The 14,599-nt window shown below is 48.2% G+C and overlaps 2 protein-coding genes across 3 annotated transcripts; one reads left to right on the forward strand and one right to left on the reverse strand.

Moving 5' to 3' along the window:
* Window positions 1-1,803: 1,803 nt before the first annotated feature.
* HSPA1L (heat shock protein family A (Hsp70) member 1 like) lies at window positions 1,804-14,538 on the forward strand. 2 transcript variants are annotated; one of them, XM_065913401.1, is made up of 2 exons: window positions 1,804-1,821; window positions 11,356-14,538. In XM_065913401.1, the coding sequence occupies exon 2, from the start codon at window positions 11,369-11,371 to the stop codon at window positions 13,292-13,294; it is 1,926 nt and encodes a 641-aa protein (XP_065769473.1). In that variant the 5' UTR covers window positions 1,804-1,821; window positions 11,356-11,368; the 3' UTR covers window positions 13,295-14,538. The 2 variants fall into 2 exon arrangements, with proteins under 2 accessions (XP_065769473.1, XP_065769472.1); XM_065913400.1 differs by lacking the exon at window positions 1,804-1,821 and adding an exon at window positions 10,097-10,207.
* On the reverse strand, window positions 7,391-9,701 carry LOC136151381 (heat shock 70 kDa protein 1B). Its single transcript, XM_065912462.1, has one exon. It carries the CDS (start codon window positions 9,488-9,490, stop codon window positions 7,565-7,567), a length of 1,926 nt encoding a protein of 641 aa, XP_065768534.1. The 5' UTR covers window positions 9,491-9,701; the 3' UTR covers window positions 7,391-7,564.
* Window positions 14,539-14,599: the final 61 nt, after the last annotated feature.

The raw sequence follows: 14,599 nt of genomic DNA on the forward strand, positions 1-14,599 counted from the left end.
CAACGCCTTAGAAGGGACCTGCTTGGTCCGGGTGTGTGGGAAGGGGCGGGTTGGAGCCACAGCGCCCCTGTCCCCGCCCAGAGCCGCTCCCTTTCGCCTCGGGCTGGACTGGGCTTGAGAAAAAATATTTTCCATAGATGTTTAGCTGTCTTATGCGCTTCTCCGGATTCCTCATCTTTCCCAGCCTGGGGTGCGGACGCCCCCCTCTCCTCCTCTGTGCCTTTTAAATTCCTGGTTCAGCCTCGGGTGATCAGTGGTGCCCGGATTAACCTGAGTCCCGAATTCGGTCATCTGCCTTGTCATTTGCGGTTCGTAGTCTGTCCACCACTTTTAAGTAATTGTGGTGTGGTGGTGAGCCTGCGAGGGGGAAGTAGGGGTGGGGGGAGCGTTCAGTCCTGTTTGAAGAGCATGCTATATAGTTGGTTGGCGGGTGGCCCATTTTAAGCAAACTGTCTGGAATGATGCTGGAAGGTGAGAGAGGTTGGCGGGACCTAGGTTCTGTCTCCTCTAAAAGTTCAAGTTGTTTGCTGTGTACTTAATTCGTTCATTTAACTTTTTATCCTAGATTTCAGCTTTCTGTTGTTACCCTCCTTCCTGTTTTAAATACAGTCACATTTGGTAATTTATTCTGGCTTTTGTTTCTTCATCCTTTATGGGCAATGCAAGATCCCTTATTAGGTGCCTAAAGTGAAAATGTGAGGGACATTAAAGGCATAGTAGAGGGGATTCACAACCCACAAAATAGACTCATTACTGTATCCACCTCTTGAGCACAGAAAACATAACAGCACAAGTAGGAGGAGGCAGTTGTGGGGTTTTGTTGTTGTTGTTTTAAAATTAATAGCTAAGCCTTAGTTGCAGCATGGTCAATCTTAGTTGTAGCATGTGGGATCTATTTTCTTGACCAGAGATCGAACCCAGAGTCTGCATTCTCCTCCACAGAGTCTTAGCCCTTCTGGACCACCAGAGAAGTACCTGAGGAGGCAATTTCTGATAAAGAGAAGAAATCTTGCTTTTGAACACTTTTGCTTAACTGACATTTACACACACACACGCGCGCGTGCACGCACAGCCATCCATCAAAACACCTCTTCCTGAAGTCCGAGGGTATTCAGTTATTCTATAATTTGTTCAGGTTAATCAGATATAAAAATATTGCTTTAACAAATCTATATCTTTCACTGTGCAGGTAGGTGATAACTTTTTTTACATTCAGGTGTGGCTCTCTAATGAATCACCTCCTTAATCTAGTCAAACTGGTTAAACTTCAGGAATTTTCCATCTCTTTATGCAGACTCTGAATGGGGATTCCCCAAATTTCCATCTTAGCCACCCAGTTTGTGAACACTTCCAGAGAAGTGTTCACCTCCAGAGAAGTCCTTAACCTCATCCCCTCTCTCTGAAAGCTTCCTCACCATCAGCTGCTACCAGCTGGAGTTCTGGATTCTCTCTACTCTTCAAAATTTGCAATTCTCTTCCTCTATTGGCTTGAAGCAAAGGGCATCATTGTCTCCACTGCTGGACAGGGAGAAAAGGTGATAGGGCCTCAAATCTTGTGGTTGCTGGGGTGAGGGAGAGGGGGAGCCACTCGAAAATACTGTTTTTCTTTTCTTTTTTTTTTTTTTATTTTTTTTTTGAAAATACTGTTTTTCATGAATCAAGCAGTCAGCTACACACTGTATTGACCTACGCTTTGCGTTGTCTCTCTGTGGATGACCTGGAAACCTAAATATCCATATTTCTTTTCCTTTTCCTTCCAGGAGAGTCTCTTGAATTGTGTCTTCCTTTCACCCTGGAGGCTTCCCAAAGCAGGAACCTCAGGTACAGGTTTAATTGGTGCCTAAGGAGATTTTAAGAATCCCAAGAGATTTTTCACAACTTTATTTGATGCATTCTGGAATGAGTTGTGTTTTTTTTTTTTTTTTTTGGAATTAGTTTTTTAAAATCGGGTTTAGCATTTGGAAGAATCAAGGTTAAGGTTGCCCAAGCCTGACAGGGTAAAATTTAAGGGTTGGAGATGGGAAAGCGATTGCCAAGAATGTTGACTGCCAAGGGCAGGAAGTGGGTGGGGCCGGGGGAGCCTTCCTCGCCCTAAAGTTGCAGGATCTTTTTTTGTTCTCTCTCCTTTTTCCTACAGTTTTTCATCCAGTATGATTTTTCTCAAGTCTATTTGTTTTTAAAAGACAGTATAATTCTAGGTTTTTCAGACAGAAGCAAAAGAGAACAATGTGGCACCTAGAGCCAGGCATTTTTAAATTTTATTTTTGGTTGTGCTAGATCTTTGCTGCTACAGAGGCTTTTCTCTAGTTGTGGTGAGCGGAGGCTACTCTCGAGTTGAGCTGAAGGTGAGCAGGCTTCTCATTGTGGTGGCTTCTCTTGTTTCAGAGAATGGGCTCTGCGTGCTCAATAGTTGGGGCACACAGGCTTAGCTGCTTCTTGGCAGGAGGACATGTGGGAATCTTCCTGGATCAGGAATAGAACCCGTGTCTCCTGCACTGGCAGGCGGATTCTTTACCGATGAGACACCAGGCGAGCCCCGAGCCAGGCATTTTTAACCTTCAAAGGGCAAAGGCCTGACAGTGTTAGTCACCCAGTCATGTCCGACTCCTTTGTGACCCCGTGGACTGTAGCCCGCCAGGCTCCTCTGTCCATGGGATTTTCCACATAAGAACACTGGAGTGGGTCGCCATTCCCTTCTCCAGGGGATCTTCTCCACTCAGGGACAGAACCCAGGTTTCTTGCACTGTGGGCAGATTCTTCACCGTCTGATCCACCAGGGAAGCCCGGCAAAGGCCTGGGAACTCTGCTAATTTCCAGCAGCATGGGGAAAAAAACTAGCAAAGGGAAGATCTGGGTTTGTATCTAGACTCTATCTCCTTGTTGAAGCTGTTTTTCTTTCTTTCTTAACAATGAAGTACTTATAAATTAACTAAATTACCCAAATCTGTATAAATTAGAATTGAAATTTATTTCATAGTATGTTACCATCAAGAATTACAAAGACAATATTTAAAAGACTGTAGTTCAGTGCCTGTGACAGAGTAGTACTCAAAAGTTTCTGCCTTTCCTTTTTTTTTTTTTTTTTTTAACATTTGAATAGAAATTTTATTATTTTCATTTTCCAAGTGTTTTCTTTTTCTATCAGGGGAAAAAAGAGAAATCTTAAGGACAGCTGTCACTTACTGCCAAACTGAGGGTAGTCTTTCTCCGGTGGTTTAGTCGCTAAGTCATGTCTGACTCTTGCGACCCCATGGACTGTAGCCTGCCAGGCTCCTCTGTCCATGGGATTCTCCAGGCAAGAATACTGGAGTGGGTTGCCATTTCTTTCTCCATGCCCTTCCTTCTTTTATTGGAGTAACGCTCTCTCGAGTCTCATCTCTCAATAATTTCTTACAGAGGTGCTTACAAAGTTGGGGATTACTACCAGGACTATGATAGTAATACTTTCGGTTTACCAGAAAAACTATCTTAAGATTTTTAGGCAGAGTCCTTCAGCCAAACCTTTCTGTTTTCAAAGATGAGCACAAAGGTTCAGAGGTTTTGTGGCTTGGCCAGATCACCCAGACAGGTAATTACAGAACCGGTGACTGAACCGACATGTCGGCATATTTCCTACTTTGGAGTCCTCTCAATGTTGGCACATAAACCCTATCGTTCCACGCTCTATAAAAAAAAAAAAAAGGAAAAAGAATAGAAACGACCATGGAAGACCGTAAAGAGTGAATGCCAGGGCTCTACGTGCACCATGGGGGTGTGTAACCTGCGGAGACTCACCTCCAGGCTGTTGCTTCTGACTCACGCCTATCTACCATCTACCCCACCCAGCCCCGCCGCTTCCCCCTCAACACCCACACTTCCACCTTCCAGCCCTTCCAGCTTCTCCCAGGACCGTCTCCCCTTCCCGTTATCACAGACTGGTAGGTTGTTAACAGAGGAAGGGAGGGGGAGACCCGCTACTATGGCTAGGCTGGCAAGAATCTTCTGGAAACTAAATGTAGAGCCGTGACTAAGCTTGATGCTCTAGGGTGGCGGCGGGGCAGGGGGCGAGGGGCGGGGGAGGGAGACTTGGGTGGGGCAGTTTGTTTGTTAGGAGTGTTCCTACGAGCCAGTCACCGCCTCAGAGCCCAGAGGGCTCGAGAAAGTTCCTGACACAGCCCGAAACGGCGGCTAGGAGCCAGAGCGAATAAGACCCCGATAGAGCGGGGCGGGGCCTGACGGCGGGGCTGGCCGCGGAGTTGCCTGGCCGGTGCCGGCGTCCTTCGGGTGTCTTCTTCAAAATGAGATTAAAGGAATGAATAGGGGAGAGACCTTTAGAGTTTCCCTCAAACTCGCTAATTTGTTGGGTGAAAACACTGGGCAGGTTTGTAACTGACACAAGTAATCGGATGGATTGGGGTGGCCAGAAGCGAGAAGGTCCCCACCGCCCGAGGCGGGTGCGCCGCAGCTCTGGGCAGGGATGGGCTACAGCTGCGAGCTTGCTGTCTTCTTTCTGCCGCCGCCCCATCTCCCGAATCTAGTCCCTTGTTCTCATGGGGACGTTTGGAGGGGTAAAAGGGTGGAAGATCCTCTGGGGGTGATTCTGGTCTTCTGGACTCCCCCGCCCTCTTACCCTGTATTTCCTGTGTGCCCTCCCTCCTCCCCCGCCGTGCCCTTTCCCCCGATCCCCTGCCGGGCAGTACTGGCGCCCGTGGGGTGGGGCAGGTTGGCTCGGCATCCCGAATTCGCTGCGATACCTGACTCCTTAACGTCTCTACGTGAGCTGGACTTAGGAGAGGACTGATGGCGTTGCTGTATCCCACTGAACTGCACTGGATACTTTGCGGGTGACCCTCGGGGACGGACTTAAGGTGATCAGTTAGAATAAAGAATGACAGTTGCCCTTTCTTATTCCTACCTTGAGGCTCGCCCCCTCAGAAATCGCCAGTGTTGACGTTTCACCTGAAAACCATTTAACTGAAAGCCCATGCTTCTGTGCACTTCTCTCACAATTACGTTATTGCTTTGGTATCCTTTTCATTTTTAATGACAGAATCCAGTTAAACACCAGGAATAACGTAGTATCTTGGATTTAAAATCAGTCGCATTACATAACCATTAATTTTTGAGGGCTGGCATAGGGAGGTAGGTGAGATTGAAATTAGGGAAGGCGTTAGATTTTAAAAATGCTTTTTGATCGACCATTGTTTTTCCTTGATGCACGCCCCCCCCCCCCCCAAGAGTTCCTGCTGCTACCGCAGACACCTTCTCCAGGAATGACTTTGCATTCTCTTTGTCCCTCAGCTTTATGTTGAAGGTGATTATTTTCAAAGTAGTCTGTGTAAGGGACTGTGCAGTAACATCGTATATTGACTTCCTAATAAAACACCCTGATAGTCTTAACTGATTTAGCCACAGGAACTCATTTTCTCCAAATTAATTTCTGGAGATTTCCCTAATCTCTCTTATCAAAGGTGTGTGTTAGGTCTTTACCAATCTCCACCCACCCTCCCCATCCCTTGCCACCTCCCCCTAAAGTAGTGACTGCTTGGAGAGTTACTGTATTATCTGCAGATGACAGTCACAGATGGTACTGCAGTTCTGTGGGGGCAGAGGAGGTCTTGTTGCAACCACATATCCCCATGAAGGTTGACTCATTGTGGCAGGAGTCCACCGTGCTACACTTCACCTACTCTGAGGATTAAACCTGTGTTTATATGCTGGCCTGCAAGTCTAAGCACCTCTTAGATTTTCATTTCCAAACTTACAGGGACAGGTCTACCTCTCCATGTTATTCCCATTAATATTAGAGTTTCTTCTAACGCAAGTATTTAGTGAAAGATTTGGTGGGCCTTGAGATACACACACAAAGTGCTTTTCCAGAATGTTGACACAATTTTTTTTTTACTATTTTTGGTGAATTCACATAACATAAACCCTTTTAAAGTGTACAATTTAGTGGTACCTAGCCCAGTTTGTGCAATCACCACTTCCAGAATCTCCATTACCCCCAGATACAATTCACTTTTAAAGGGGCTCACTCCCAAGTCGTGAGGATTGTGCCTGGCCTTTTTCCACAAACAGGCTGTGGAGGGGACTATGCCCAGAATGCTAGCAGCAGTTAGGGCAAGAAGCATCTCCAGTGGAAGCAAGCCTGTGATTAAGCCTTCCTGGTACAGTGCAGCAGGTTTTTTCACTCTTCTAAATTAACCAGCACTAAACCTCTAGCATTAACCATATTATCTGACATAGTTGTTTAGAATCAGAGAGTCAAAGCAGAAAGATTACTGATTGTGAAACCTAGGGTAGACCCATAACCCAGAACCAGACATGCACAAAGCCCTGTGGACAGCAGAGCAAAAACCAATAAAACCTCAGTTGGAATCCAGGTTCAACATCTTCGCTGAACTCTTTTTTTTAACCTTGAAATAAATCTTAGTCAAGCCAGTGACTTTAAGGCTCCACATACATCCACCTGTGGAAGCCAAACACTGCCTATACTCAGTATGGTGGAATGGGAGTTAATAAACATTTGAAAGGCCCTGGTACAGTACCTGGTAGGTAAGAACACTGAAATACTGGGGGTCCTCGTGCTGGGGCATGAAACAGTGACACCTCTCTAAAGTACTCAACTGGGATACTTAAAATGTAGGTAACCAGTACTGGAAATATGCAGCATTTTTATCCCAGCATTCTTTCAAGAAATTAAATATAAACTGAAGCATCAGGCCAAACCCTTCCATTTTAAACTCTGAGACCTGGGGATCACAGAGGCTAACACAATAGTGCATAACTAGGCAAGCCAGTACTAGAATTCACATTTCTTCAAGGCAATTTAGGACTCACCTTCTCTTTCATGCTGAATCCAGATAGTAACAAGGCTCCAAGGTATCACCTGTACTTACAAGCAGCAGGAGCCATGACCTTCCACTCTAACTGCCTCTTTTATTTACCTGCTTCTGCAGGAATACTCCCATTCACAGGCTCCTTCTGAGGTCACCCTTAAAGTATCGAGTCCCCCCGCTCCCCCCCACCTTGAGGCTACCATGCCAGTAGCCCTTAACATTTTCTGGGTTCACAAACCCAACCTTTCAAATGAGCAGTTTTAGATTTCCCAAGGATACTATTTCCCTAAAAGAAATGTGTCATAATGCTATATTCTTCCTTTCCGGATCTCTGACCTTACCTAAGAGGCCAACTGCAGTTCACTTTTGGACACTGTAAAAAAAGACAACCTCTGCAGATCCTTCCGACTTCAAAATAAAAACACAGAAACAAACATCACTCTAATTATGTGAGTTTATTTACTTGAAAGTAAACAGTGAGAAACGGGGGGGGGGGGGGACGGTGGAATTAGCTTGAGTTTGGCATGAGTACTACAAAAAGAGAAGTTGACAAAAGATGGCACTATACATTCAGCTCTATACTTAAGACTCTGGAAACGAGTTCCAAACTTAACCAAGAGAGACAGTTCAACATCTCAAACAGCTTGCATAGCTGATAGCTGATGAAAGGCAGATATATAAGGCAATGCAAAGCCTTGGATCCCAACAGTCTCCATAACAAACATGAGCAATCCAGAGGATTCCTAATCCACCTCCTCAATGGTGGGGCCAGACCCAGAACCCCCTTTAGGGGCCTGAGCCCCAAAGCCGCCAGCCCCGGGGCCGCCCGCCCCCTGGTACAGTCTGCTGATGATGGGGTTACACACCTGCTCCAACTCCTTCCTCTTGTGCTCAAACTCATCCTTCTCCGCCAAGGTGTTGGCGTCCAACCAGGAGATCACCTCCTGGCACTTGTCCAGCACCTTCTTCTTGTCCGCCTCGCTGATCTTGCCCTTCAGCCCCTCATCCTCCACGGCGCTCTTCATGTTGAAGGCGTACGACTCCAGCGCGTTCTTGGCAGACACCCTCTCGCGCTGGACCTCGTCCTCCGCCTTGTACTTCTCCGCCTCCTGCACCATGCGCTCGATCTCCTCCTTGCTCAGCCGGCCCTTGTCGTTGGTGATGGTGATCTTGTTGGCCTTGCCCGTGCTCTTGTCCGTGGCCGTGACGTTCAGGATGCCATTGGCGTCGATGTCGAAGGTCACCTCGATCTGGGGCACCCCCCGGGGGGCCGGCGGGATGCCGCTCAGCTCGAAGCGCCCCAGCAGGTTGTTGTCCCGAGTCATGGCCCTCTCGCCCTCGTACACCTGGATCAGCACGCCCGGCTGGTTGTCCGAGTAGGTGGTGAAGATCTGCGTCTGCTTCGTGGGGATGGTGGAGTTGCGCTTGATCAGGGCGGTCATCACGCCTCCGGCCGTCTCCAGCCCCAGCGACAGGGGAGCCACGTCCAGCAGCAGCAGGTCCTGCACGTTCTCCGACTTGTCCCCCATCAGGATGGCCGCCTGCACCGCCGCCCCGTAGGCCACCGCCTCGTCGGGGTTGATGCTCTTGTTGAGGTCGCGCCCGTTGAAGAAGTCCTGCAGCAGCTTCTGCACCTTGGGGATGCGGGTGGAGCCCCCCACCAGGACCAGGTCGTGGATCTGCGCCTTGTCCAGCTTGGCGTCGCGCAGAGCCTTCTCCACGGGCTCCAGGGTGCTCCGGAACAGGTCGGAGCACAGCTCCTCGAACCGCGCCCTGGTGATGGACGTGTAGAAGTCGATGCCCTCGAACAGGGAGTCGATCTCCAGGCTGGCCTGGGTGCTGGACGACAAGGTTCTCTTGGCCCGCTCGCACGCCGTGCGCAGCCGCCTCACGGCCCGCTTGTTCTGGCTGATGTCCTTCTTGTGCTTCCTCTTGAACTCCTCCACGAAGTGGTTCACCAGCCTGTTGTCGAAGTCCTCCCCGCCCAGGTGCGTGTCCCCGGCCGTGGCCTTCACCTCGAAGATGCCGTCGTCGATCGTCAGGATGGACACGTCGAACGTACCCCCGCCGAGGTCAAAGATGAGCACGTTGCGCTCCCCCTTGCCCGTCCTGTCCAGGCCGTAGGCGATGGCGGCGGCCGTGGGCTCGTTGATGATCCTCAGCACGTTCAGCCCCGCGATCACCCCCGCGTCCTTGGTGGCCTGCCGCTGCGAGTCGTTGAAGTAGGCCGGCACGGTGATCACCGCGTTGGTCACCGGGTGGCCCAGGTACGCCTCGGCGATCTCCTTCATCTTGGTCAGCACCATCGACGAGATCTCCTCCGGGTAGAACGCCTTGGTCTCCCCCTTGTAGCTCACCTGCACCTTAGGCTTGTCTCCGTCGTTGATCACGCGGAAAGGCCAGTGCTTCATGTCCGACTGCACCACCGGGTCGCCGAACTTGCGGCCGATCAGCCGCTTCGCGTCGAACACGGTGTTCTGCGGGTTCAGCGCCACCTGGTTCTTGGCCGCATCGCCGATGAGCCGCTCGGTGTCGGTGAAGGCCACGTAGCTGGGGGTGGTGCGGTTGCCCTGGTCGTTGGCGATGATCTCCACCTTCCCGTGCTGGAACACCCCCACGCAGGAGTAGGTGGTGCCCAGGTCGATGCCGATGGCCGTGTTTTTCGCCATGCCGGTGCCCTGCCTCTTCGGCTCCGAGATGAGCTTCAAACCTGAAAACGGCCGACAGGATCCGCGACGAGAAGCTCGGGCTTTTCGGAACCCGAAAACTGAACGCGCCGAGCGGCTTGAGGAGGTCCTAGGAGACAGCGGGTCTGCGGAAGCTGTTCTCACGGACTAAGCCGCAAGTTTTATCAGCTCTCTCCAGGCTGCTGTTTTTTCTCAGGCGGTTCTGTGTTTATAATTCTTCATCAAGCCCCGCCTTTTTCCTCCTCAGCCAATGACCGAGCTCAGTGGGGCTGCCAGGTCGGGAATATTCCAGGGGTTTCGCCTCAAGTCCTGCCCCCTGGCTTTCTGGGACCAATCAGCGCCCTGGATGCCACTCCTCCCAGAACTCTCCAGACTCTTCTGGGACTTGCTGGCTGGCACTGTCTCAGAAAGGGGTAATGGGAGGGGAAAAGATGGGAGGGGCTGGTGGGTCAGGAGTTGGGGCGGTGGTATTGACGCCGCCCTGCTCTAGTCGCGTTACAATGGAGGTGCTGCCTCTGACCTCACGGGCTAGTGGAGAATTAGGATGATAGGTCTGGACCCAACTCAAAGTCGTATGACGGGGCGGGTGGGGGGTGGGGGGACACCGCCTGCGCCGTTTGGCTATTGAAGGAGCCCCAAGTTATAGGGGCTCCGCAATCTGAACCGTATCAAACTGGATCGAAGGCGGCGGGAAACTAGGTGAGTCAGAAGTGCTGTGACTGGAATGGGCTGGGAATAGGCAAGACGAGTAGGTCCTGGTTTGACGAGGTATTGGAAACTTCTCTAGTTTGTTTAAATATAAGGTATGGGTGTGGTGGCTAGTCAGCGAAGGGGGCTCCTTTAAGGGCCGCAAAGGTGGCTGGAATTGCTTAGAGCTACCAAAAAAAAAAAAAAAGAAGGAGCTGGTAGGTTATTGTCTCCAGATAACAGGAGTTCTGTTTTTGAGATTAGAGAAAGTCTTAGAGAGCACCACCTCACCTGAGAAAACTCACGAGGGCTTGATTGGGTTCTTAGCGGCATTCTTCAGACTGGCCGAAATCTCCACAATCCCTAATAGAGGGTAAAAGAGGACCGGCAGTGCTGCTAAACCCACCTGTGGAAGTGATGTCTTCTGAGGAGACTAGAACTTCAAATAATGAGTTCATCGGGAGACTTGTACAATATTAGAATAAACTATATCACAGACATAGAAACAGGACCGTGGAGTGAGGCCCTGTGGGGAATTAGAATCAATATGCCACTGCCCTCCCTCTTCATGCCTGTTAGCTAGGAGTTTTTCTATCTTGTCCAAAAACCTTGTTTGGAAGAGATGTTTGTACAGGGATTATATGGCAGGATTATTCATAATAGCCATAAAATGGAAACCAATTAAGTGCCACAGAAAGAATGAGTAAACAAATGTGGTATATACATACAATAAAAGTTATTCAGCCATAAAGATGCAAGAAATTATGACATATGTTGTAAAATAGATGAACTTTTAGGATATTATGGTAAATTAAGCCAGTCACACACACAAAAAATAGTGTATAATTTCACTCATGTGAGGTACTTAGAAGAGTCAAATTCTGAGAGACAAAAAGTAGGCCCCCCCAAAATATGTAGACTAGTGGTGGTTCAAGGGTTGGGAGGTGAGGGGAAATGAGTTGTTTAATGGGTATAAAATTTGTTTTGCAAGATAAAAATTCTGGAAATTCGTTGGCCAACAATGTGAATAGACTGACTTCTGAATTATATGCCAAAAATTGGTTAAGAGGGTAAATTTATGTTGTGTGTATTTTACTACAGTTAAAAATAAAATTTAAAAGTTCTCACTGAAAAACTTTTATCTCATTCTTTTCCCACAGACCTAGAAAAACCATGGCTGCTGCTAAGGGAACGGCCATCGGCATCGACCTGGGCACCACCTACTCCTGCGTGGGGGTGTTCCAGCATGGCAAGGTGGAGATCATCGCCAACGACCAGGGCAACCGCACCACCCCCAGCTATGTGGCCTTCACAGACACCGAGCGGCTCATTGGCGATGCGGCCAAGAACCAGGTAGCCATGAATCCCCAGAACACTGTGTTTGATGCCAAACGTCTGATCGGCAGAAAATTTAATGATCCTGTCGTGCAATCAGATATGAAACTTTGGCCTTTCCAAATAATCAACGAAGGAGGCAAGCCCAAGGTAATGGTCTCCTACAAAGGGGAAAAGAAAGCTTTTTATCCTGAGGAAATCTCTTCTATGGTACTGACTAAGATGAAGGAGACTGCTGAGGCTTTTTTGGGCTACACTGTCACCAATGCTGTGATCACTGTGCCAGCTTACTTCAATGACTCTCAGCGTCAGGCCACCAAGGATGCAGGTGTTATCGCAGGTCTCAATGTGCTAAGAATTATCAATGAACCCACTGCTGCTGCCATTGCCTATGGCTTAGATAAAGCAGGTCAGGGAGAGCGACATGTCTTAATCTTTGATCTGGGTGGAGGCACATTTGATGTGTCCGTGCTGACCATAGATGATGGGATTTTTGAGGTTAAGGCGACAGCTGGGGACACCCACTTGGGTGGAGAGGATTTTGACAACAGGCTTGTGAGCCACTTTGTGGAAGAATTCAAGAGGAAACATAAGAAGGACATCAGCCAGAACAAGCGGGCTGTGAGGCGGTTGCGCACTGCCTGTGAGAGGGCCAAGAGGACCCTGTCATCTAGCACCCAGGCCAACTTGGAAATTGACTCACTTTATGAAGGCATTGACTTCTACACATCCATCACCAGAGCCCGGTTTGAAGAGTTGTGTGCAGACCTATTTAGGGGCACCCTGGAGCCTGTGGAGAAGGCTCTTCGGGATGCCAAGATGGATAAAGCTAAAATCCATGACATTGTCTTAGTAGGGGGCTCTACTCGAATCCCTAAGGTTCAGAGGCTGTTGCAGGACTACTTTAATGGTCGTGATCTCAACAAGAGCATCAACCCCGATGAGGCAGTTGCCTATGGGGCTGCAGTTCAGGCAGCCATTTTGATGGGGGATAAGTCTGAAAAGGTACAGGACCTGCTTTTGTTGGACGTGGCTCCCCTGTCTTTAGGTTTGGAGACCGCAGGGGGAGTCATGACTGTACTAATCAAGCGCAACTCCACCATCCCCACGAAGCAGACACAGATTTTCACTACCTACTCAGACAATCAGCCGGGCGTGCTGATCCAGGTGTATGAGGGCGAGAGGGCCATGACTCGGGACAACAACCTGCTGGGGCGCTTTGATCTGACTGGCATACCTCCAGCACCCAGGGGAGTGCCCCAGATTGAGGTGACCTTTGACATTGATGCCAATGGTATTCTCAATGTAACAGCTATGGACAAGAGCACGGGCAAGGCCAACAAGATCACCATTACCAATGACAAGGGCCGGTTGAGCAAGGAGGAGATCGAGCGCATGGTTCTGGATGCTGAAAAATACAAAGCTGAGGATGAGGTCCAGAGAGAGAAAATTGCTGCAAAAAATGCCTTAGAATCCTATGCTTTTAACATGAAGAGTGCTGTGAGTGATGAAGGTCTACAGGGCAAGATTAGTGAGTCTGATAAAAAGAAAATACTGAGTAAATGCAATGAGGTCCTTTCGTGGCTGGAGGCCAATCAACTGGCTGAGAAAGATGAGTTTGATCATAAGAGAAAAGAATTGGAGCAAGTATGTAACCCAATCATTACAAAACTCTACCAGGGAGGATGCACTGGGCCTTCCTGTGGAACAGGGTATACACCTGGAAGGGCTGCAACAGGCCCCACAATTGAAGAAGTAGATTAATCTTATGTGGAGCTGGACGGTTCTAGGGTGCCTCTAAGATGAATTTTGTTGCCCTCATCTTCAAACATGGTTATGATTCCTGAATTGACTGGACCTGAATCTAAGTGACTATCCCTTTTGGATTCTGATGGAGGAGTCTCATATACCATCTTTTCACACTCCAACCATTTTCTGACACATTCCAACAAATTTCTGACTCTGGAATGAGACTCTTAGGAAAACTAGGCACCTCTCGGAACCATTTGAAGAATCTGAATGTCTGTTATTTATTTCCAGCCTTCCCAACTTCCTTTTTCCTGTGTGGATGGTTATTGTCCCTCAGTAAATTTGTTCCTAAAGCAAATTACTTGTGGTATTTTTAGACTATGAGTGTATCTTGTAAAAAGGGAGAGTGTGTGGAGCAACCATGTGTGGTCTGTTTGTGAGCTAATTGTGAATGATTAAGCTGGTAAGGGCAAAGTATTTGAATTTTCATGAGCTGATTGAAGAAGGGAAAATAACTTTTGATTATCAGGCACCTTTAACCTTTAGCCCCAGTTAGAGTAGCTGCTAATTTAGATACTGCTTTTAAGTGATTGACTGATTTAGGTGTTTAAGGTTGAGCCTGGGGAGTTGGGGCAAGGACCAACTTCTGCTTGATGTCCTGATGTCACTCATAGGTGGGGCCTAGGAGATCCTGCCCCTGCGCACTACATATTACTGTCCTTTACCTGCTGAATATATTTCTTAAAAAACCTCCTAACAAATGTGTACTTTTATGCAAGAAGAGAAATGAAAAACTTATGAGCTTATCCCTTAAAAAAATACCTTCACCTATTGTCATAATTTCACATACTTATAAAGCCTGGGGGAACATGATATAGAAGTATGTGTAACTGCATTTACTGCATTAGTGTCCCTTTGTGTTAGAGAGGGAAATATTTGGACGTGAAATATTAGAATGGGTACTTTTATCCCGGATCCATTGTGTTCTGTTTTACTCAGTCCTTTACAGGACAGCCGTAGGCAGAGTGTAAAAGAAATGTGGACTGAGAGAGTACTGTGTTTATTGGGAACCTTTGATAAAATCAAGATTTGCGGGCGTGCAGGCTCTTGATCTCGGGGACTTCCCAATTTTTGTTGTTGTTGTTACCCAAGTGTAGCATACAGAGAAAAATGTACAAACCATCATGGATTTTCACAAGCTCTCCGGCAGTCAGTCTGCAATAGGAAGTGTCTTTAGAGTAAGAGCAAATCGGGCTGGGAGTGAATTTATTGTCAAAGAAAGGAACAAAAACCTAAGAGGCAGTGAGCCAGCCTTTTTAA

This window comes from Muntiacus reevesi, chromosome 20, assembly GCF_963930625.1.
Source record: "Muntiacus reevesi chromosome 20, mMunRee1.1, whole genome shotgun sequence".
In the NCBI taxonomy this organism is placed as follows: domain Eukaryota; kingdom Metazoa; phylum Chordata; class Mammalia; order Artiodactyla; family Cervidae; genus Muntiacus; species Muntiacus reevesi.

Coding starts and splice junctions, on each gene's coding strand:
- LOC136151381 (XM_065912462.1), bottom strand. CDS start 9,490: ATGGCGAAAAACACGGCCATCGGCATCGACCTGGGCACCACCTACTCC.
- HSPA1L (XM_065913401.1), top strand. CDS start 11,369: ATGGCTGCTGCTAAGGGAACGGCCATCGGCATCGACCTGGGCACCACC.